This window comes from Lithobates pipiens, unplaced genomic scaffold (assembly GCF_037356315.1).
Source record: "Lithobates pipiens isolate NorthernLeopardFrog02 unplaced genomic scaffold, aLitPip1_a1.2 Scaffold_22, whole genome shotgun sequence".
NCBI lineage: Eukaryota > Metazoa > Chordata > Amphibia > Anura > Ranidae > Lithobates > Lithobates pipiens.
In genome coordinates, this window is record NW_027507784.1 from 139,860,827 (window position 1) to 139,884,209 (window position 23,383).

The window sequence follows — 23,383 nt, forward strand, 5'->3', positions numbered from 1 at the left end:
ACATATAACGTAGTATTTTCCACAGAGCAATAAGGCACATGGTATAGACCCATCTGGACACAAACAGATGCTGCACTTTAGGTTAGGGGATGCAGAAGCTATGAATAATTTACATTGTAATCTTTATTCCATTTCAGCTAAAGAAATAAAGATCACAGAGACATCATAGAGCAATGCTATGTAGTTCTCCAATAGAATTACTGGGCATATTCATCTTTAAAACCAATGCTAATTTTCATTTTCTTTAGTCTAGAGATTGTTGGGTATGCTTAAAATGTGTCGGGATGCATAGATCCAATAATTATATTTCTTATTTTGTATTTTACTGTGGTATTATTGTTATGACACGGACATTGATCCAAGCTGGTATGGTCAAACTAAAAAAAAAACATGTTTTGCCTGTTTCTGATTTTGTTTTGTTGCTGTTGTTACTTTTGTAATGAAATGCTAAAAACCCAACAATTTCCAGTTTTACCATAATATACTTGAAGATCAGCACAGATAGATATGAGAGTTTAGAAAACTTTACCTCAGTCTGATATCCAAGGAGTAACTTTGGGGGCCTCTATTACTCTGTCTACCAAAGGCACGTGCAAAGAGTTCTGTGCATACAGCCTCGGTGTAGGATTGCCACCTGCATCTTGGTCACTCAGGATGATCCAGCCATAGCAAGCTCTTTACACAAGGTCAGGACTTGACTTGACAATTTGAAGTATAAAGGATGAGTGTTATCCTTTAAACTTCCTGACTTGGTATAAAAAACACTGTTGGCCGATCTGATATGAGAAACAAGGAACAGGTGATAAACCTGTCTGAAATATCCAAGCAAGAATTATCAAGAGAAAAAAAGAAATAGAGTGCTCCTAAAGCAGAGTTCCTTACAAGCAGGGTTTCTTGTAGTAAAGGGATTCTCCTTACTGTCATCTAAAAAGTCTTCTTCCTCATCCTCTTTTCTCAGCCTTCTCTTGGTTTCTTCATCATAGATAAGACCTAGCAGATTGGCTGGACTTTCACTTTCGCTGTGACAAACCTCATTAAGGCGGGCACCTATTACCTGAAATAACATTAATATTATGTATGTAGTAATTTGAAGGCCATGAGCCTACTATTTAGAAAATATTTTCACCATGATTTGATTAATTGCACTGCCATCCATTGCCTGAAAATAAACAGCATTTACTCACTTCCATATAGGTTTAATTTATGCTCTTTGCATCCTGAATTAAAAAAGAAAGCATGGCATTGGTTGCCCTTTCCTCTTCACCATCACATGGAGCAGATGTAATGCCATCAGCTAAATGATATCATAAAATTATCATACCCTCATGCATAGCACAATTACTTAGGCTTCTGACTAGTTCTATAGGTGGTTACTAACATTTAGTCATTATTTTCCTCAGTGACCATGAAGCAATTGAATCTACCAGGACCTTGTTGTTTGTGCTAACCTTGGGACTTCTTTGTCTGGGTAACTGAAATCTCATATTCCAGTTCCACACTCACTGATGAGTGTATGAATTGCATCATGCGTCATTTTGTAAAATGACTACATCATACCAGCTCTAGAAGTCTGCAGAGCTCAACCATGAAGTCAACTTACATCTCCCCACTGGTAGAAGAGCTTGGCTGCATTCCATTGCAGCTTCTGATTGCGTTTGTTTCCCACTATAGGAGAACGACCACGAGAAAGGCCTTTTTTGGCAATATTAACATGATGTCCTTTCATCCATTCTGGCCAGTTTCCACGATTACACCGATGCACAAAGCGTGCACACTCCAAGAAGAGGGCAGCTCTTGCCACCACAGGAGCCTCCTACCATACAAAAAGAGAAAAAAATAATATACAAATCTGTAAACAATATGAAAGGTTGTAGAATTTTAATTAAAGAATTATAAAATTAGAATTTATTACATGATTTATGGAGCTGTAATGCTTAAAGTGATTGTAAAGCTTAGTTTTTTTTTTTTTTAAATAACAAACATGTTATACTTACCTCCACTGTGCAAGGGTTTTGCACAGAGTGGCCCCCGATCCTCCTTTTCTGGGGTCCCCCCATGGCGCTTCTGGCTCCTCCACTCGTGCCGGCATGTTCTTGCGTCCTGCTGCTGCGTCCATTGACACAGACAGCAGGACTTGGCCCACCCCTGGCTCCCGTGTCACTGGATTTGATTGACAGCAATGACAGCCAATGGCTCCTGCTGCTATCAATCTATCCAATGAGGACCCGAGACAGCTAGTCCCAGTCAATGGAACAATTGGGCTCAGGTAAGAAAAAGGGGGGGGGGGGGGTCTGGGGGGGGGGGTGCTGCAGCACAAAAGGTTTTTCACCTTAAGGCATGTAATGCATTAAGGTAAAAAATCATGAGGGTTTACAACCCCTTTAAATTGAAGTAAACCAAAATTCAAGACCTTTAGATTTTATTTCTCTAAAAACAGACATCCCTGTAAACTGTATAACCCTCTCTTTGAATTAATTTGACCTTTGTTGCTGAATAGCCTGATGCTTTGGCAAAAAAGAATTAAGTATGTTTTTTTCAGAGGTTAACTCAGGTGCTGCCGCTGCCATTTCTTGTAAGGAAATCCAGCAGTGAAGCTTCACGGCTCCCTACTGGACATGTATGAAGTGAGCTGCGCTTTGTGAATGGTCCGGTGGTGGTGGAAGAAAGAGGGGGGCCGAACTTCCCGGTAACTTCAGTGAAGTCACTTGCAAGTGGAAGCGGGTACCTGTCAAAACCCCCTCCCCCCCAAAAGGTGCCAAATGTGGAAGCGAAAGGGGGGGGGGGGGGTGGGAAGCAAACAAGTGTGTGAAGCTCTGCTTTAGGTTTTAAGGCATTAAGAGAAAGTAAGATGTTAAGAGTTCATTTTCAGGGTTAGGGTAAGGATAAGGTAATATCTAAATGTTTCAAGTTAAAGGATGGGTTCAGGGTTAGCTTAGAGTTTAAGTTTTAGATGGTTTGTAAAGTATTAGGGTTCATCAAGAGCATCCCTTACTTGTTGCTAACGGTTCCTTGACAAGTGAGCATTCGTAGATTGCTCTCGTATCCGCATTGACACCAGAGTGTAATGACAGTATACTTTTTATTGTATTTTATTTTTTACTACTATTGTTATTATTAATAACAATATTTTCTTTATATAATGAGACAGGCTGATCTAGGGTTTGAGATAAGCTTAGGTAGTTGAGCAAGAAGAGAGTTAAATGTTAGGCCGCGTACACACGGGCGGACTGTTCGCCCAACTTTGTCCGCTGAACAGTGTTTGGGCGGACAGTCCGCTCGTGTGTGGGCTTTCAGCGGACAGTTTCAGCGGACAGTTGGACGGACAAGGTTTTTCGGAATTTCCGAAAAACTGTCCGCTGAAACCTTGTTTGAGCGAACAGTCCGCCCGTGTGTAGGCTTGTTCGTCAAACAAAGTTGCGCACATGCTCAGAAAGGATTTTCACGCCGAAAGCTATAATGCAGTGTATAGGACGTCGTATTTTTCGTCCCGTCGTACGTGCCGTTCACGTCATCGCGCACGGTTTCAGCAAACTGTTCGTCCGTCGTGTGTGGCCATGTCCGTCCATGCTAAGTTTGAGCGGACTGTTTGCCGAAACTGTTGGACGGACAAAGTTGGGCGAACAGTCCGCGCGTGTGTACGCGGCCTTAGGGTGAGCTTGAGGATCAGATTCCCATTTGGAGTCAGTTTACATAGCGCAGATTGTCAGGTGCCAAGATCTCAGCACAAACCACCATGCCAGGACATCAACAAAAAAGCTATTTTCTCTTCAGATAGGCTGTCATAATTATGAGACTGGAGACTGTGTTGGATTTTTGATAGCTGAACATCACAAAGAAAGCTGCAGAAAGAATGTCATTGGCCCTTGATTGCATTAGCTGCTAGGCTGTATGGTTAGGGGGATATTTTGTAATTAGAAATTAAAGAGGATAAGGCCTCCAAGAAATAAAATCCGGTAGGAGAAGTAATCTGTTAATATCTCCCTAAAATTAAATATTCGTTTTAGATGAACTAATAAAGTGAGAACATAGCACAAAAAAATTGGTTTTAAGCACGTTTTACTCATACAAAGCTAAAATTCAAACAATGAAAACATTTAAATATTAATCGGTTTGAAAATAACTTACATGTTGTATAACCACTTGCCGACCGCCTCACGCCGATGTACGTCATCAGAATGGCACGGGCAGGCATAAGCACATATATGTACGTCCTTTGCCTCCCGCGGGTCGGGGGCCCGATCGGGCCCCCGCCCGGTGCCTGCGGCGGTCGGTTTTCGTTCGGGAGCGATCCCGGACGAGGGGACGGCCATTCATTCATGGCCACCCCCTCGCGATCGCTCCCGACGAATGGAAATCCCCGGTGACATCACTTCCTCTCCTGTAATGTAAACACAGGAGAGGAAGTGATGTATTCTCTCCTCCGTGTCGGTATTTTTCGTTCCGACACGGAGGAGAGCGGATCAGTGAGTTGCACCAACACATCCCACACACAGTAGAACATGCCAGGCACACTCACACCCCCCCTTTACCCCCCGATCACCCCCCCAATTACCCCTGCCCCCCAGTCACAGTGACACCAATGTCATTTTTTTTTTTTTTTTTTTTTTTTTTTTGCATTGGTGTCATTTGTGACTGTAATAACTGTTAGGGCAGTTAGGGTTAGCCCCCTTTAGTTCTAATGTACCCCCCTAACCCCCCCAATAAAGGTTTAACCCCGTGATCACCCCCCGTCGCCAGTGTCACTAAGGCTGGGTTCACATTGCAGCGGTTTATGAGAACGAATGTGATTCGCACCGCACTGCAGTGCAAATCACATCCGATCTCTGTGCGATTCGAGTTCAGCCATTCGCCGCACCCGCCGCACCCGCCACACCCGCCGCACCCGCCGCAAATTCGCACGGGACCCTTTTTTTGGCCCGCAGCAGAATCGGATCGCATGGGTGTTCACACCATGCGATCCGAGTTTGCAGATCGCACTGCGATATGCGAACTGATCTGGGGGTGTCAGTAACATTTCACTGACACTCCCAGCAGTTCGCATAGGGCAGTGTGAACTGCCGCCGGGAGGCATGCGATGCGGGAACCCGCCGCGGATTCGCGGCGTTTCCGCATCGCTCCAGTGTGAACCCAGCCTAATAAGCGATCATTTTTCTGATCGCCGTATTAGTGTCACAGGTGACGCTAGTTAGGCAGGTAGGTATTTAGGTTCGCCGCAGCTTTTTATAGCGCTAGGGACCCCCATATACTACCGCATAAAGCCCCCTGATTGCCCCCTAGTTAACCCTTTCACCAGTGATCACCATATAACTGTTACAGGTGACGCTGGTTGGTTAGTTATTTTTTTATAGTTTCAGGGCACCCGCCATTTATTACCTAATAAAGGTTTAACCCCCTGATCACCCGGCAGGTGTCATTTGTGACTAATAACTGTTAGGGCAGTTAGGGTTAGCCCCCTTTAGTTCTAAGGTACCCCCCTAACCCCCCCAATAAAGGTTTAACCCCGTGATCACCCCCCGTCGCCAGTGTCACTAAGGCTGGGTTCACATTGCAGCGGTTTATGAGAACGGATGTGATTCGCACCGCACTGCAGTGCAAATCACATCCGATCTCTGTGCGATTCGAGTTCAGCTATACAGATAGTATGGCTGAATTCGTGTCGCACCCGCCGCAAACTCGCACGGGACCCTTTTTTTGGTCCGCAGCAGAATCGGATCGCATGGGTGTTCACACCATGCGATCCAAGTTTGCAGATCGCACTGCGATATGCGAACTGATCTGGGGGTGTCATTAACATTTCACTGACACTCCCAGCAGTTCGCATAGGGCAGTGTGAACTGCCGCCGGGAGGCATGCGATGCGGGAACCCGCCGCGCATTCGTGGCGTTCCCGCATCGCTCCAGTGTGAACCCAGCCTAATAAGCGATCGTTTTTCTGATCGCTGTATTAGTGTCACAGGTGACGCTAGTTAGGCAGGTAGGTATTTAGGTTCGCCGCAGCTTTTTATAGCGCCAGGGACCCCCATATACTACCGCATAAAGCCCCCTGATTGCCCCCTAGTTAACCCTTTCACCAGTGATCACCATATAACTGTTACAGGTGACGCTGGTTGGTTAGTTATTTTTTTATAGTTTCAGGGCACCCGCCATTTATTACCTAGTCTCACTAGTGTACCCCTAAATTTAGGGGTGTCTACTTTCTAAAATGGGGTCATTTGGGGGGGGGGGGTTTGTGCCATCTTGGCATTTTATGGCCTTCAAAACTGTAACGCCCTTAGAAAGCCTGAAGGCGGTGCTTGGTTTTTGGGGCCCCGTACGCGGCTAGGCTCCCAAAAAGTCCCACATATGTGGTATCCCCGTACTCAGGAGAAGCAGCAGAATTTATTTTGGGGTGTCATTTCACATATGCCCATGGCATGCGTGAGCAATATATCATTTAGTGACAACTTTGTGAAAAAAAAAAAAAGTTTGTAATTTTCCCGCAACTTGTGGCAAAATATAAAATATTCCATGGACTCAACATGCCTCTCAGCAAATAGCTTGGGGTGTCTACTTTCTAAAATGGGGTCATTTGTGGGGGTTTTGTGCCATCTTGGCATTTTATGGCCTTCAAAACTGTAATAGGTAGTGAGAAGTGAACTCAAAAAATTACGCCCTTAGAAAGCCTGAAGGCGGTGCTTGGTTTTCGGGGCCCCGTACGCGGCTAGGCTCCCAAAAAGTCCCACATATGTGGTATCCCCGTACTCAGGAGAAGCAGCAGAATTTATTTTGGGGTGTCATTTCACATATGCCCATGGCATGCATGAGCAATATATCATTTAGTGACAACTTTGTGAAAAAAAAAAAAAAAAAAAAAAAGTTTGTAATTTTCCCGCAACTTGTGGCAAAATATAAAATATTCCATGGACTCAACATGCCTCTCAGCAAATAGCTTGGGGTGTCTACTTTCTAAAATGGGGTCATTTGTGGGGGTTTTGTGCCATCTTGGCATTTTATGGCCTTCAAAACTGTAATAGGTAGTGAGGCGTGAAATCAAAAATTGACGCCCTTAGAAAGCCTGAAGGCGGTGCTTGGTTTTCGGGGCCCTGTACGCGGCTAGGCTCCCAAAAAGTCCCACATATGTGGTATCCCCGTACTCAGGAGAAGCAGCAGAATTTATTTTGGGGTGTCATTTCACATACGCCCATAGCATGTGTGAGCAATATATCATTTAGTGACAACTTTGTGTAAAAAAAAAAAAAAAATTTTTTTTTTGTCATTATTCAATCGCTTGAGGCAAAAAAATAAAATATTCAATGGGCTCAACATGCCTCTTATCAATTTCCTTAGGGGGTCTACTTTCCAAAATGGGGTCATTTGGGGGGGTTTTGTACTGCCCTGTCATTTTAGCACCTCAAGAAATGAGATAGGCAGTCGTAAACTAAAAGCTGCGTAAATTCCAGAAAACGTACCTTAGTTTGTAGATGTGACAACTTTTGCGCAAACCAATAAATATACAATTATTGACTTTTTTTTTACCAAAGACATGTGGCTGAATACATTTTGTCCTAAATGTATGACTAAAATTGAGTTTATTGGATTTTTCTAATAACAAAAAGTAGAAAATATCATTTTTTTTCAAAATTTGCGGTCTTTTTACGTTTATATCGCAAAAAATAAAAATCGCAGAGGCAATCAAATACCATCAAAAGAAAGCTCTATTTGTGGGAAGAAAAGGACGCAAATTTTGTTTGGGTACAACATTGCATGACCGCGCAATTACCAGTTAAAGCAGCGCAGTGCCAAAGTGTAAAAAGACCTCTGGTCATTTACCAGCAAAATGGTCCGGTCTGAAAGTGGATAAGGCAGGTATGAGTGTTGAATGAACTGATTACAGCTGCAATACAATATATTTACAATAATGTATGTAGCACTCATATTAAAAAAAAATAGCTTGCAACCTCTGGAATTATGTCTCTTACCTGCCATTTGTAGAAGAGGCAATACAAATATGAGGCTATGAGGATAGAATGAATAGAAATGGAATCACAGCACACAGACACAAATCACAAATGGAGAGGAATGAACCAGACGATGGAAAGCTGAAAATAACCACAAATTGCTATAATCAACAATGAAAAAAATCTAGATAGCATCAAATCCTTTAGCATAAAAGGGTCTATTTATCACTTTACCTATTCAAACAAGCAAGGATGTTTAGTTAAAGCTTGCTTCTATGCTGTGTTAAATATTTGTTCCAGCATCCTAAAATAATCACTTCTGGGCCTTAAACTTTACAGTAGAATGTCAGAACTAATTACTTGGCTGTTTTTCTGTACAATAGAAATATCAAGAGGTCAAAAACAAGGTTTACTACACTACAAATAACAGGAAAATGTTAATAAAAAGATGCTTGTTTTTATCTGTCTGGAGTTTAGCTTTAAGGGCCTCATGGTTTATTCTATAGGCATTCTAACTACAGCTATTATTTATTTAATTTGCGTATTACATTATTTTTACACTTTTGTTTTGTTTTCTTGCAAAGTCATAACTAAGAATCATGGGGCCCCAAAGCAAAGTTTTGATGGTAAAACACAGCTAATTTTCTCTGTTACCCATGACAAAATGTATAAACGTATACAGTTCAAAACAATGAAAATAGTCCCACTTGAATGCCCCCCAAGCCTGTGTCAGTCATATCAGCATGTAAAAAGACTGGCACAAGACAGACAGAATCAGCTTGTCAGGCTCCAGTAGATTTCAACAAAATGGTGGCAGTCTTCACACAGACACACCGACTCCCTGTTGCATAAATGTGAATGAGATGAGTAAAAGATGGCTTCGGCTCCTGTTTTCCACCTATACAGGACTCCTCAAATGTGTTTTGCCCTTTTCAGGGCATAATCATAGAGGCCAAATGCATACCTAAATAATAGACTGCAAGGGGCCAGTGCTGTAGATAGTTATAGTTGTAGTAACAATAAAAGTAATAATAACCAAATTACCCTGATAAAACCATCTCTCAACTCTAGATTTTTTAATTCTTTTGTGAAACTACTAACCAAGCTATGCTAGGTTTAAGCTGAGGATAAATTTAGATTTTTGACTGCATTAGGAATACAGGGTTAATTTTAAGCTGTAGCAGAAGTTCTGACTGCAATATTTCTACACTGCTAATGCCGGCCATACACGGTTCGAATTTCGAAAGAATTTTCTTTTGAAAATCGTATCTAAGAATTTTCGTATGAATTTCGCACCATTAGTGGGCTGCAGCAACAGCCGATTTTCGTGCGGAAATAAAATTTGAGGAATCGGACATGTTGGAAATTTTTAGAAAAACAAATGATTTTCTAATCAATGATGGGAGAATCGTGTGAGAAACATAATAAGAAAAGAAAATGTACGGAGATAAAAGAAAATGTACGGAGATAAAAGAAAATGTATGGAGATAAAAGAAAATTTACGGAGAGAAAAGAAGATTCCCAGCCAAGAAAATTATTTTCTGTAGCAACATGAGGTGAAATTGAAGGCTTGGTCGGCCGAATTTCGAAAATCAATGGTGGCATCATCGGATCACAAAAAAAACGAATTTTCTGATTTTGAAAAGAAAATTTGTGTATGGCCTGCATAAGACAGATACGCAAATGCATCTTGCTTCACAATGCTGTATCTGTGGCTACTGACAACCCTGAGGTCTGATCTCAACTCTTCTATACTGGAAACTTCACAGTTTAGTTTTCCTCAAAAGCCTCTCTAATGGGCCCTCCCCCAGCCGCAAGCCCCATAGCAGCTGTGTGTGCTTCTATGGCCACGCTTTCCTTGCTATTAATCATTCAACTGACTTCACGTCTGTCCTACCACCAGCAGTCACTTGGATGGCAGTATTGGGTTTGAGGCAAAAACCACACAGAAGGCATACAGGTTAAATCTGTAAGGTCACAGAGTTATAAATCCCATCAAAATCAAACTTTACACTTTAAGTGAAGCACAACTTTCTGGAATAGACATCCAAAGGAAAAAAATAACTACTGCTGTCTGATTAAAAAAAAAAAAATGTTGCATGGAGTTTTGAATTTGCATGAAATGCAATCAGTCTTTGGCAATTTGGTTGTTTTTGTCCACATAACTGCCCTTTTTGATCCTGGCTGGAACTCTTCTTTTTTTTCCATTGATAAATAAAATCGTGAGTTGACCACTTACCAAATCTAAAGCTGCAGCCAGGATGGAGGCATCAGGAATAGTCCCTGGTTCACAGCAGTTGAGGAGGAACTGGAATCGCTTCATGCCTTGCCTTATGGCTCCCAGATTCACCACATTTTTACTTTTCCCAGCCTCCTGATTAGCTGTGCCCTGGTCATCATAGCTGTGACATCCTGAAGAATGCAAAGGTGGGAGGAAAAAGGGGGGAAGAGCACAAGATCTCACAAATAAAAAAGACAATGTTGAACCCCGAAACACTGGATTTCCCCAGAATTCTAATCTAATGTGTGGTCTGAAGCTAAGCGCACATGGTGGCATCACCCACAACACCCAGCATATTATGGGGACATGTACACACAATGATCTTTCAAGGTATTCCACACACCTCTGCATTCACAATTATAGCTTTCATATCTACTGGGATCCACACAATCTGGGTGGTTTCTTATAATAGCACATAAATAAAAATTTGTTTACATATAAATACAATTAAAGCATTGCAGCCAACAGAACACAAGCTGCGTAATCACTTGTGATCAAAGCTAGGGTGTGGAATAGCTTATGCAAATTAATACATTATCCCTAATTCAACTTGGCTTAAACCAGTGTAGAAATAATTTAACTTTTGTTCTCTGTAGTTTGCACATAAGGATTTGGATAACATTGGATAAAACTAATCTGCTTATTAACTCAGCTATTTTAAAGTATTCATCAATCAATTGCTGAATAATGTTCATATTTGTTAAGAGGCTACCATTTGCTACTTTTTCTTATAGTCTTTAATTAAAGGCAAATGCACATTTCCAAAGCCGTATCAGTTTTGCAATGTTAGACATATCTAATGAGGAAATTCATGTGTGAAATAAGTAGAACTGTACTGTATATTGAACTGATCAGTAACTGCAGCATTCGCCTACAATATATTTGTTTTCTGAATCAAAGTATCTATCCCGTCTATCAATGAAATGCTAGACAAACCAATTTGCTATGCTGTATATTATTGAAAAGCATTTTTTGGGGGTCAGAAATAGTAATATGGTATCAGACAAAAGGGAGGTGTAATTGGCATCCTCACATGTCTACATATTACACATATACTGTATATTTTATATAAAAGATATATTATATCAGTCAGTAGCTAAGATAGTATAGAAGAATTAAGAACAAAGGTGATTGACATTTATCCCTCCTTTAAAATAGTAGTAGACATGAGGAGCACTTTTATTTGTGATTAGGCATAAAGTTATAAATATCTTCATAGGTCGCGTTTTGGCATATTGGAACTGTCCCTAAGTTTCTGGAAAAAAACATTGAAGAGGCAAGAAAAGAGAACTTAAATTCTGGATGTTTTCAGATCAGGATTATTTATCTGTATGTTGAGTGAAGAATACTATCAAAAGCATTTTGGGGATCTAAAGAGCCCCGTTCTTCAGGGCTTCAGATTGTAAAAAAGGACTATAACATAACGTGGCATTTCAGAAAGAATAGTGCTGTGTAACAAGCCAGCTCCTAATCTCTGGTTTGAAAGGCTGTTCATCCAGCACATTTTTTTGGAAAAAATTGCAACAGTCCAAATTCTCTACAATTTCAAGTCCCGATGAAGGGGTCTCCTTGGGATATAATGATAAGTACATTTCATCTGAACATCAACATTTAGCAGTCTGTTTTCAAACCTCTCCAAGCATATTATAACTTCTAAGCATTCCTAATCTCCTATGATCAAAACAGGTTAATTGAGCCTTTTCTACTGTTTCTCAACCTGTTGTATATAGAAAAGTTAAGAAAAACACGTGGTAAAAACTACAGGAACAAAGGTGAGCAGAATTACAACACTTCACAAAGCACTGCACCACGAGAGCAGAGAGACAGAGATGGAATGCAGCCAAAGGCAGTGTCCTGAGGTCAGCTCCATCACAACCATCATCTGCTGAGAACCCCACTTCAAACAAAAGTCTTCAACTCTGCCCATCTCAGTACAGTGACTCAAAAACATATCAGTATATGCGTACCCCAGTATTTGGTATAAATCTGCTGATAGGATATTCCAAATGTCTACATTTAGAGTAAGACTAAGTTAAATACTTCAAGAGGGTACACTTGGATGAATTGGCTATTAGCCATAAACATGACAAATAGGTTGTGTTTAAGTTTATCATCACAGCCTCTTATAGCTTGTTTTATTCATTCATTCATCATTTCACTGAGTATATTATCAATGTTCCTTTCCTTAAAAGTCTCACATTTCTCTTATTCTCTATGATGAACATCAGTGTTGTACATGAATATAGTTTTTCAGCATTATTATAATCGCAATTTTACAGTGCTGATGCAAGAAGGACAGTGTCTTATATTGGAAATGGTTATGCAGATGCTGGTCATGCAAACACAGAAGAAAAGAGATAATTGAAACAAGGTATCTGGGTGGAATTTTTGTCTTATTAAAATGCTTTGGAGTCATAACAAAAATATATTTGTATAAAATAGACAACTAAAAAAAAATTGTATGAATTAGGAGTCCATAATATATGGAACTTATTCTGGAATGTAATTTTTTGGGATACTGGGCATCCAAATTTCGATAAATTTGTGCTGGTAAATTAAAGAATGCATGCCGTGAAATGGAGGAAAGATTTTGTGAGGCATGTTTTCTGCAACATGCCATTTGGTAAATTCCAAATTTCATGTGTTGAAAATGCACCGTCACCTAGTTATTCAGCAATTAGGGCAAATGAGACAGTCCCATAAATGAATCACTGAGGCTATCAGGATATTTACAATGCCTCCATAGACTTGTTTGTTACTAATAACTTAATAGGCTAAGCATTGACTTGGATCAGATAATTGCTCTGTTTCTTTGCAACAGGTAACCGATGCATTTTGAAACACAGCTGATTTTTTTTTTTTCATTCAGTGAAGCTGTGGTTTTATTTCATGAGAAATAAGGAAGGAAATGGAAATGGAAAAGATAGGATAGATGGGTGGATTGAATAAGTTTTCTGCAGATTCTGTGAAAGGATTATGAGAAATAGGTATTGTTATGGGTCACATTTTGCTAAGGAAGGAGGTTGCAGTGAATCTGTTGCAAGTCACCTCAGCAGCAAAAGTGTAAAAAATTTCAATGGAAGAAGGTAAAATAATTGCCAAGGAACAGAAAAAACGAGAACCCTGATATCTAACCATCTTTTTCTTCTGTGTGATGAAGCCTGGATGTATTCCTTCTGCTTGAGCGCCATTTACCAAGACGCTTGAAAAAATTTTCTTCTTCATCTCGCCCGCCATCCATTCCTGATCCTGGCCCAGCTTCAGACAGCTTGACAGCACTAGTAAATTTCACCTATACCAAGAAGAAGCAAGAGTATACTTATGTGATTAGGACTGATTCAGAAAAAAGTTAACCACAGTAGCCATGACTGTTAACGAAATACCTGTATTTAAAAAACAGCTACTTGCTTTACTAATTTCAGCATTCTGTAACCGTGGCTTGAACATTTCATATTGAAGCTGAACTCCAGGCAGAAATAAAGGGCACAAATTAATGCAGCTCTGTATTCATTAATAAATTATTATATGTATGATTTAAAGAATAAGTTAACCTTTTCGTAACATGTTACATGTTGAACCCATATTCAGGGTGTAACATGTAACATGTTACGAATGGACTGGCCCCCGCACCTCCCCTTCTCCCTACCCGCTAGCTGTCACAATTTAAAAAAAAAACATGGTCACTGCCTGTCTACGTCACTGATTGACAGAACTATGTGCATTGAAAACTACAAGGTCCGGCTACCTTTGCGGCTGTCAGCTTCTAGTTTTCAATGAACTGCCATGGCGCTGTGGAGTGGCATGGTAGTTCATTTATGCTTCATGTCAGATTGTATCTGCTTGCCTGTACGGGACATACGGGGAAGTAGATGCACTGGCGGATTTGCAGGAGACCTGCATTGCACCAGCGATCTGCAAAAAAATGTGGATGAACTTGAAATGCAAGCAGTGTAAGTACCTGAATTTGGCTTGTTATTGGCCTTTTACAATCCAGTGTACAGCAGAATTAAGAATGGCAGAGGGAGGGGCAACACAAGGAGCCATTCAGTTGTGCTGCAGTGCTGATGTGTTAAAAGAGATGTGCTGATAGGAGAAGAGCATTGTGAAAGAGCCTGTTGCTGTTTCTTTCACATGCTGGAGGACAGACTAGACCTGTAAGTGTTACTTAAAATGCTTGTAAACCTCTGACATGAGATATGAACAAAGTATGCCTCTCTATAGTGTGTACTTGTCTCAATCCAGAGCAAGTGTCATCTTATCTGTTGTCTTATTCCTCTGCTATCTGCATGAATCACTTCTGAAAGGCTTTCCTGGCACCCTGAGTTAAAAAAGTGATGGGGAGGGTGTGATTGATTTAGTCCTGTACAAATCTGAAGGAGCCATCCGGCTTCTTTAGAGGGAGCTCCAGCACACGTTCTGTGATTCACAGCCTCAGCTCTGTTCATGTGTGTTGTGTGAAAGGGGGGGAGGGGTCATTCCCTTCAATCAGCTCTTAACTCTCCTCACTGAGCTTTGCCGAATGTAACTTCAGCCTCCCAACCCCTGATTTCAACCAACCTGTATAAATTATAACTTTGAATGGCTGCAGAGAAGAGAGGGCTTCGGATAAACAGGTACAGCTTATATAGGAGGATTTCTTTAATCTCTGTGTATCATCTGAGGTTAGTCACTTCACTGGGTATATGAGAGGGTTTACAACCACTTCAACTTTAACATAAAACTGCTCATAAATATGAATTTAATATATACAGTATAAAGTGGAGCTGTGCTTTGTTAAAAATAGGCAATGTAATATTTCACTGCATAGATCATAAGATACATGTACTTAGCTTCCCACTACTCTGATCTGCTGCTGACCCACCCCAGATTGTTGTGTAAGTTTTGATTGCTGTGCACATTCCTTTAACCCCCATGTGACAGCAGAGGGAATGTTTTGGGAGAATGACGCTGCATGCTGTAGAGCCCTGAAGCTGAACATGCTGCGGGCTGCATGCAGACTGCCAGTGCTCAGTGTGCCGCCTGCTGTGCTGGAGACCTAGATGTAGGTTTGTTGCACAAGACTGTCTACATTAATACAGGAGCTTCTGTTAGTGTCCCTCCATAAATATAAACAAACTAGCAGATTGTAAATTCCTCTTCCAACCATCTCCCGCTCTCTGTGAAGCCATCTCTTTTCCCCTGTGAGGCTGCTCTCCCTGCCATTTGCCCCTCCCCACTTTGAAGCCACTCCTATCCTGGCCATCTCCTTTCTAGCTATCTCCTCTCCAATGTGAAGCAACTCTCCCTATCATCTTCTAGTAGCTCATAAACCTTTCTGAGCATCAGACTTACACCTACAGGTGTCTGAAGGGTCATATTGAACATTCACAATTTAAAAGCATAGGATTTTGGTTGTTGAGCATTTTGGAGCTTTGAGGTTCAAATTGCAAAATGCTCAGGCATGATTAGGGCTAAAGGGAATACAGTTGCAGCAACTGGTATTTTTTTTTATATCCAGCTTTAAAAAATAAATTGTTCCTAGTACTTTCCCCTACATACTTACTGCTCCAAAGTCCAGCTCTGCTCATCTTCCAGGTTGGATGATGGTCACCACCTTACTGTAAACCCAGGCTGTCATAGACAGACCCTTGTGGGTTTGTCAGCAAATTTACAATGCCAAAGCTATTGTTCAATTTTCCAGACATGTCAGGGCTATACCTGAGGCTAGGAATGTCATATTACCCCATACCTGGAAGTACTGGGTATATTCTGGGAGGGCTGATGATAGAGTGGTGGGAAGTGAGTGGAAAGTAACTACATTTACTTTATAACCCATAAGGTGAAGTAAATCTGTAAGTGCAAAGAACAGGTTCACTTTAAAAGAACTTTAATTAGGGTGCTTACTAGAAGCTGGCAAAATGCACATATCTTTTTTTTTTTGACATTCAAGTTTTTTTTATTTATTTTTTATTAATATGCTTTTTTAAGCAGAACTCCAGGCAAAAAAAATATAAATACACAGTTAAATACATACAGGCTTACTGTTTTACTTGCCAAAGGATGTATAACTCTGCCAATCTTGTGATATAGATACTGCTATTGGTAAGTACAACCAGGTTATATAAGTCACAGCAGGCTACTCTAACTTTGTGCAATACAGTCCTATTTGCAACCCATTCCATCTTACTATGGAAAATTAAGGAGCTGAAGAACACTGATGAGGTCTTCACTGTACTGTTCTTTAAGCATGCTCCTTGTAAGTCATTGAGCCCCTCTCCCTTACAGTCCACGTGCTGTTGTGAAGAAAAGTGAAGATTTTGAGTAAGATTCAGGTACCTATGCTATTTCTATGTAAAATTAAAATGATTATCTGCCTGGAATTCAGCTTGTTATTAAATGTGCAATCTGCTTTCAAATTAATTAAAATGCTTTCCAAATCTTATTAAAAAATACTGCAACACATGGACATTAAACACATGCTAAAATGCAGCGAGTACATCACCAAAGAAATTATGAGATAATCACATTCAACTCACTTGTTCTGTAATGTTAAAAAATTCTAAAACATACCCGTAATTTAGAACCAATAAAAACAGCAATAGATAAATATGATACACTTTCTTATGAAATTACTGCCTTTTATTATTGGTTTATAAATAGTAGTAAGTAGTTACATTTATGTAGATAGTCATCAGCTACCATATGTATAATTAATGATGTTGTTTTTTTTTTAACCATAAACTTAGCTCATCCATTATATCTCAAGCTATTCAAGTGAACCATCAATAAAGGAAGAAATGTCTCCTTAACCTCCCTGGCGGTACGATTATTTCGGATTTTAGGTGCTAAAAGCGGTACCATTATTTTGCATGAAAATTTGGCGTTTTATATTGTAGTCCTGCAATTCTTAGGAATAACTCTCTTAACCACTTGCCGACCGCCTCACGCCGATCTACGTCATCAGAATGGCACGGGCAGGCATAAGCACATATATGTACGTCCTTTGCCTCCCGCGGGTCGGGGGCCCGATCGGGCCCCCGCCCGGTGCCTGCGGCGGTCGGTTTTCGTTCGGGAGCGATCCCGGACGAGGGGACGGCCATTCATTCATGGCCACCCCCTCGCGATCGCTCCCGACGAATGGAAATCCCCGGTGACATCACTTCCTCTCCTGTAATGTAAACACAGGAGAGGAAGTGATGTATTCTCTCCTCCGTGTCGGTATTTTTCGTTCCGACACGGAGGAGAGCGGATCAGTGAGTTGCACCAACACATCCCACACACAGTAGAACATGCCAGGCACACTCACACCCCCCCTTTACCCCCCGATCACCCCCCCAATTACCCCTGCCCCCCAGTCACAGTGACACCAATGTCATTTTTTTTTTTTTTTTTTGCATTGGTGTCATTTGTGACTGTAATAACTGTTAGGGCAGTTAGGGTTAGCCCCCTTTAGTTCTAATGTACCCCCCTAACCCCCCCAATAAAGGTTTAACCCCGTGATCACCCCCCGTCGCCAGTGTCACTAAGGCTGGGTTCACATTGCAGCGGTTTATGAGAACGAATGTGATTCGCACCGCACTGCAGTGCAAATCACATCCGATCTCTGTGCGATTCGAGTTCAGCCATTCGCCGCACCCGCCGCACCCGCCACACCCGCCGCACCCGCCGCAAATTCGCACGGGACCCTTTTTTTGGCCCGCAGCAGAATCGGATCGCATGGGTGTTCACACCATGCGATCCGAGTTTGCAGATCGCACTGCGATATGCGAACTGATCTGGGGGTGTCAGTAACATTTCACTGACACTCCCAGCAGTTCGCATAGGGCAGTGTGAACTGCCGCCGGGAGGCATGCGATGCGGGAACCCGCCGCGGATTCGCGGCGTTTCCGCATCGCTCCAGTGTGAACCCAGCCTAATAAGCGATCATTTTTCTGATCGCCGTATTAGTGTCACAGGTGACGCTAGTTAGGCAGGTAGGTATTTAGGTTCGCCGCAGCTTTTTATAGCGCTAGGGACCCCCATATACTACCGCATAAAGCCCCCTGATTGCCCCCTAGTTAACCCTTTCACCAGTGATCACCATATAACTGTTACAGGTGACGCTGGTTGGTTAGTTATTTTTTTATAGTTTCAGGGCACCCGCCATTTATTACCTAATAAAGGTTTAACCCCCTGATCACCCGGCAGGTGTCATTTGTGACTAATAACTGTTAGGGCAGTTAGGGTTAGCCCCCTTTAGTTCTAAGGTACCCCCCTAACCCCCCCAATAAAGGTTTAACCCCGTGATCACCCCCCGTCGCCAGTGTCACTAAGGCTGGGTTCACATTGCAGCGGTTTATGAGAACGGATGTGATTCGCACCGCACTGCAGTGCAAATCACATCCGATCTCTGTGCGATTCGAGTTCAGCTATACAGATAGTATGGCTGAATTCGTGTCGCACCCGCCGCAAACTCGCACGGGACCCTTTTTTTGGTCCGCAGCAGAATCGGATCGCATGGGTGTTCACACCATGCGATCCAAGTTTGCAGATCGCACTGCGATATGCGAACTGATCTGGGGGTGTCATTAACATTTCACTGACACTCCCAGCAGTTCGCATAGGGCAGTGTGAACTGCCGCCGGGAGGCATGCGATGCGGGAACCCGCCGCGCATTCGTGGCGTTCCCGCATCGCTCCAGTGTGAACCCAGCCTAATAAGCGATCGTTTTTCTGATCGCTGTATTAGTGTCACAGGTGACGCTAGTTAGGCAGGTAGGTATTTAGGTTCGCCGCAGCTTTTTATAGCGCCAGGGACCCCCATATACTACCGCATAAAGCCCCCTGATTGCCCCCTAGTTAACCCTTTCACCAGTGATCACCATATAACTGTTACAGGTGACGCTGGTTGGTTAGTTATTTTTTTATAGTTTCAGGGCACCCGCCATTTATTACCTAGTCTCACTAGTGTACCCCTAAATTTAGGGGTGTCTACTTTCTAAAATGGGGTCATTTGGGGGGGGGGGGTTTGTGCCATCTTGGCATTTTATGGCCTTCAAAACTGTAACGCCCTTAGAAAGCCTGAAGGCGGTGCTTGGTTTTTGGGGCCCCGTACGCGGCTAGGCTCCCAAAAAGTCCCACATATGTGGTATCCCCGTACTCAGGAGAAGCAGCAGAATTTATTTTGGGGTGTCATTTCACATATGCCCATGGCATGCGTGAGCAATATATCATTTAGTGACAACTTTGTGAAAAAAAAAAAAAGTTTGTAATTTTCCCGCAACTTGTGGCAAAATATAAAATATTCCATGGACTCAACATGCCTCTCAGCAAATAGCTTGGGGTGTCTACTTTCTAAAATGGGGTCATTTGTGGGGGTTTTGTGCCATCTTGGCATTTTATGGCCTTCAAAACTGTAATAGGTAGTGAGAAGTGAACTCAAAAAATTACGCCCTTAGAAAGCCTGAAGGCGGTGCTTGGTTTTCGGGGCCCCGTACGCGGCTAGGCTCCCAAAAAGTCCCACATATGTGGTATCCCCGTACTCAGGAGAAGCAGCAGAATTTATTTTGGGGTGTCATTTCACATATGCCCATGGCATGCATGAGCAATATATCATTTAGTGACAACTTTGTGAAAAAAAAAAAAAAAAAAAAAAAGTTTGTAATTTTCCCGCAACTTGTGGCAAAATATAAAATATTCCATGGACTCAACATGCCTCTCAGCAAATAGCTTGGGGTGTCTACTTTCTAAAATGGGGTCATTTGTGGGGGTTTTGTGCCATCTTGGCATTTTATGGCCTTCAAAACTGTAATAGGTAGTGAGGCGTGAAATCAAAAATTGACGCCCTTAGAAAGCCTGAAGGCGGTGCTTGGTTTTCGGGGCCCTGTACGCGGCTAGGCTCCCAAAAAGTCCCACATATGTGGTATCCCCGTACTCAGGAGAAGCAGCAGAATTTATTTTGGGGTGTCATTTCACATACGCCCATAGCATGTGTGAGCAATATATCATTTAGTGACAACTTTGTGTAAAAAAAAAAAAAAAATTTTTTTTTTGTCATTATTCAATCGCTTGAGGCAAAAAAATAAAATATTCAATGGGCTCAACATGCCTCTTATCAATTTCCTTAGGGGGTCTACTTTCCAAAATGGGGTCATTTGGGGGGGTTTTGTACTGCCCTGTCATTTTAGCACCTCAAGAAATGAGATAGGCAGTCGTAAACTAAAAGCTGCGTAAATTCCAGAAAACGTACCTTAGTTTGTAGATGTGACAACTTTTGCGCAAACCAATAAATATACAATTATTGACTTTTTTTTTACCAAAGACATGTGGCTGAATACATTTTGTCCTAAATGTATGACTAAAATTGAGTTTATTGGATTTTTCTAATAACAAAAAGTAGAAAATATCATTTTTTTTCAAAATTTGCGGTCTTTTTACGTTTATATCGCAAAAAATAAAAATCGCAGAGGCAATCAAATACCATCAAAAGAAAGCTCTATTTGTGGGAAGAAAAGGACGCAAATTTTGTTTGGGTACAACATTGCATGACCGCGCAATTACCAGTTAAAGCAGCGCAGTGCCAAAGTGTAAAAAGACCTCTGGTCATTTACCAGCAAAATGGTCCGGTCTGAAAGTGGTTAAATCTGTCCAAACCAGAGTCTAGCAGACATCCCGGGTATGATAAAGTTTGAAAAATTAAATCATAAATTATAATATAATAAATAATTATAAATAATTGTACCAAATAATAATATAACAATAATAAAAATTATTCAATAATGTAATCAAATCAAAAACACTGAAATTTGCTCAGTTGCAGAATTGTCACTGTCATTACTTTTCAGTATTTGATGACGGATCTCCCCACAAATCGCTATCCCTCAATTCTGCGAGTGATTCCAATTTATTATCACTGTTTTCTAGCTGGTCTAAAATCATTTTTGATGTACAGTGACAGTTTTGGTTGCTATGGACAATCTCCAGTTTCCAGGCATAAAGAACAGTTTTTATTATATAAAACTGCATGCAGGACACTGGGCAGACCACTAGGGACAACGGGGATGTGAAATATTTACATACAGCAATGTAATCTGTAAGATTACATTATACTGTATGTTTACTGTTTGTTTCACTTTTTGAATTTGGCGCCGATCTCCGTGCCCGTGCGTCGCAACGCTCGCAGGGCACGGAGATCGGCGATGTGATAGATCGAGCGAGACACGGCTCGCTCGTACAGCGGGGAGACAACGCTGGATCCGAAGGAGAAGGTAAGTAAACCTCCTCCTGGATCCAGCGACGCTGTCCCGAGTCTGACTCGGGGATACCGCTCTTGGTATAAAAAATCCACCCCGAGTCAGACTCGGGAATACCGTCAGGGGGGTTAAAGGGTGATTTCACATTTTTCTACATTTTTTTTCCCTAAATTCCAGCTTCCCTATGCGCTAATATAGCATTCATGTACTTCTTCTTTTGCAAAAATATCAAAGCTTTCCATTAAATCTACAGTCACTTACTTTACTTGTCCTAATCCACATTTCCAGACATTTTCATTAGTAATGTCTTTCTTCCTGATCAGACTTTAGGTCATGACATGGGAAGGAGTTGACCAACTGACCTTATTAGCACACACCTTGGCCTGCATCATCCATCCACCCACTCCCAGTTGCACATTTTTTAAATGAAATGTAATCCATCAATGATCACCCTTCTCACTAAATACACAATATACAATCAGATTGCATCGTGTAAGTAGACCATGTTTATACATCTAAAATGACTAATTGCGCTTTCAGTGCCATTAATTGTTAATGGCACACTAAACACAGAAGCAAATACCCAGCAAACGTGGATTAGGTCAAGAAAAGTAAGTGACTGTAGATTTAATAGAAAGCTTTGATATTTTTACAAAAAGAGTACATGAATGCTATATTGGTGCATAGGGGAGCTGAAATTCAGAAAAAAAAGTGTAAAAAGGTGAAATTACCATTTAAGTAACAAAGGGACACAACCACATAATTACAGCTGTGACAAGGGAGAGACGGCAGGATGCTGTTATAACTGTCAATCCTCCATAAATAACTGTTGGTGCTCCTTTTCATTTTGTAGATTCTGACTGGCACAAGCAAGAAGGCCATTATACCAATCCTCTTGCAAAGAATGTTGGCCTCCAGTGCGTCAGGATTTAAAGGGACCAGCTTGATCAAAAGACCTAATTGAGTCTGCCATGAATCCATGTGTGGGGGGATGCAAATTTTATTTACTATACCACCTTGCATTACAGAACAATTTCAGATGAAGTTGACTAACCTCTAATGACCACGTTTAGCATTGTTATCAGATTAGCATTTACATTAAGCTTATCTAAAAAAACATATAGGAAGCATTGAAAGCTTTACGGCAAGATCACTGGACTTTTGCACACAAGGACTACACTGTACAATATTTCATTTGTCACACTGCTGCATGACTGAGAATTGACTCTGCACCCCATTAACTGACCTCAGATTATTTATTACCAAGTCAGCTTGAATTGCAACATATATTTAGTGAACAACTGCACATTACTACAGGTGTCCTTGCATCTCACAAAGCAAATCAGGCTGACTGTTACTATGGGGTACTATGAAGGCAAATAGACTTTTCACTTGGTAAGGGAAGTTGTACTTTGCAAGGTAACTTTGCCCAGAGCTTATTGAATATGGTAGTGACTTCCATCATCCAATTATGTATAATCAAAAATGGTGCTTTTTTATCTTTCTTGCATGTGAGTGGATACTCTTTGAAAAGTGAAATTTCACTGTATTTACTAAAGTCTGGGGAAAATCGCCTTGAAAAGTGTAACTTCCCTTGCAATGTGGACAGCCTCTTTACTCTAAGCGGATCAATCCCTATTGCCTGCAATCAGTAGGGGGACAGAAGCAATTAATACTCAGTAATCCACAGCAGTAGAATAAATTACCTGTACCGTTCCACAATCTTCTTTTTCATAGGTAAACGGCAAAACAAGGAATTTGTGTATATGTTTTATATGCTTACATGCCATGCTACATATTTGCTCTTTTAAAGGTATTTACCTTTTTGTCTATCTCCTCCATCTCCTTTGCTGGCAAGCTCTTCCTAATGCCAGTGGCATTCTATGCAAAAGAGAAGGAGCAGACAGGTTCAGCTAGTAGTTATTCGATGAAAATAAAATGGGTCATGCCATTTCCC

General features: G+C 41.3%; 1 protein-coding gene across 11 annotated transcripts in view; it reads right to left on the bottom strand.

Annotated features, from left to right (window-relative positions):
- The window catches only part of UNC80 (unc-80 subunit of NALCN channel complex), a 318,404-nt gene that overhangs the window by 226,777 nt on the left and 68,244 nt on the right, over positions 1-23,383 (bottom strand). For 7 of the 11 annotated variants that reach the window (XM_077448364.1, XM_077448363.1, XM_077448369.1 and 4 more), the window contains exons 21-25: positions 23,248-23,307; positions 13,353-13,509; positions 10,176-10,348; positions 1,601-1,813; positions 883-1,054 (exon numbers count right to left, since the gene is read on the bottom strand). In XM_077448364.1, coding sequence (XP_077304490.1) covers positions 883-1,054; positions 1,601-1,813; positions 10,176-10,348; positions 13,353-13,509; positions 23,248-23,307 — 775 coding nt within the window. The remainder of the gene's footprint in view (positions 1-882; positions 1,055-1,600; positions 1,814-10,175; positions 10,349-13,352; positions 13,510-23,247; positions 23,308-23,383) is intronic. The other 4 variants (XM_077448372.1, XM_077448366.1, XM_077448371.1 and 1 more) reach the window with 3 other exon arrangements.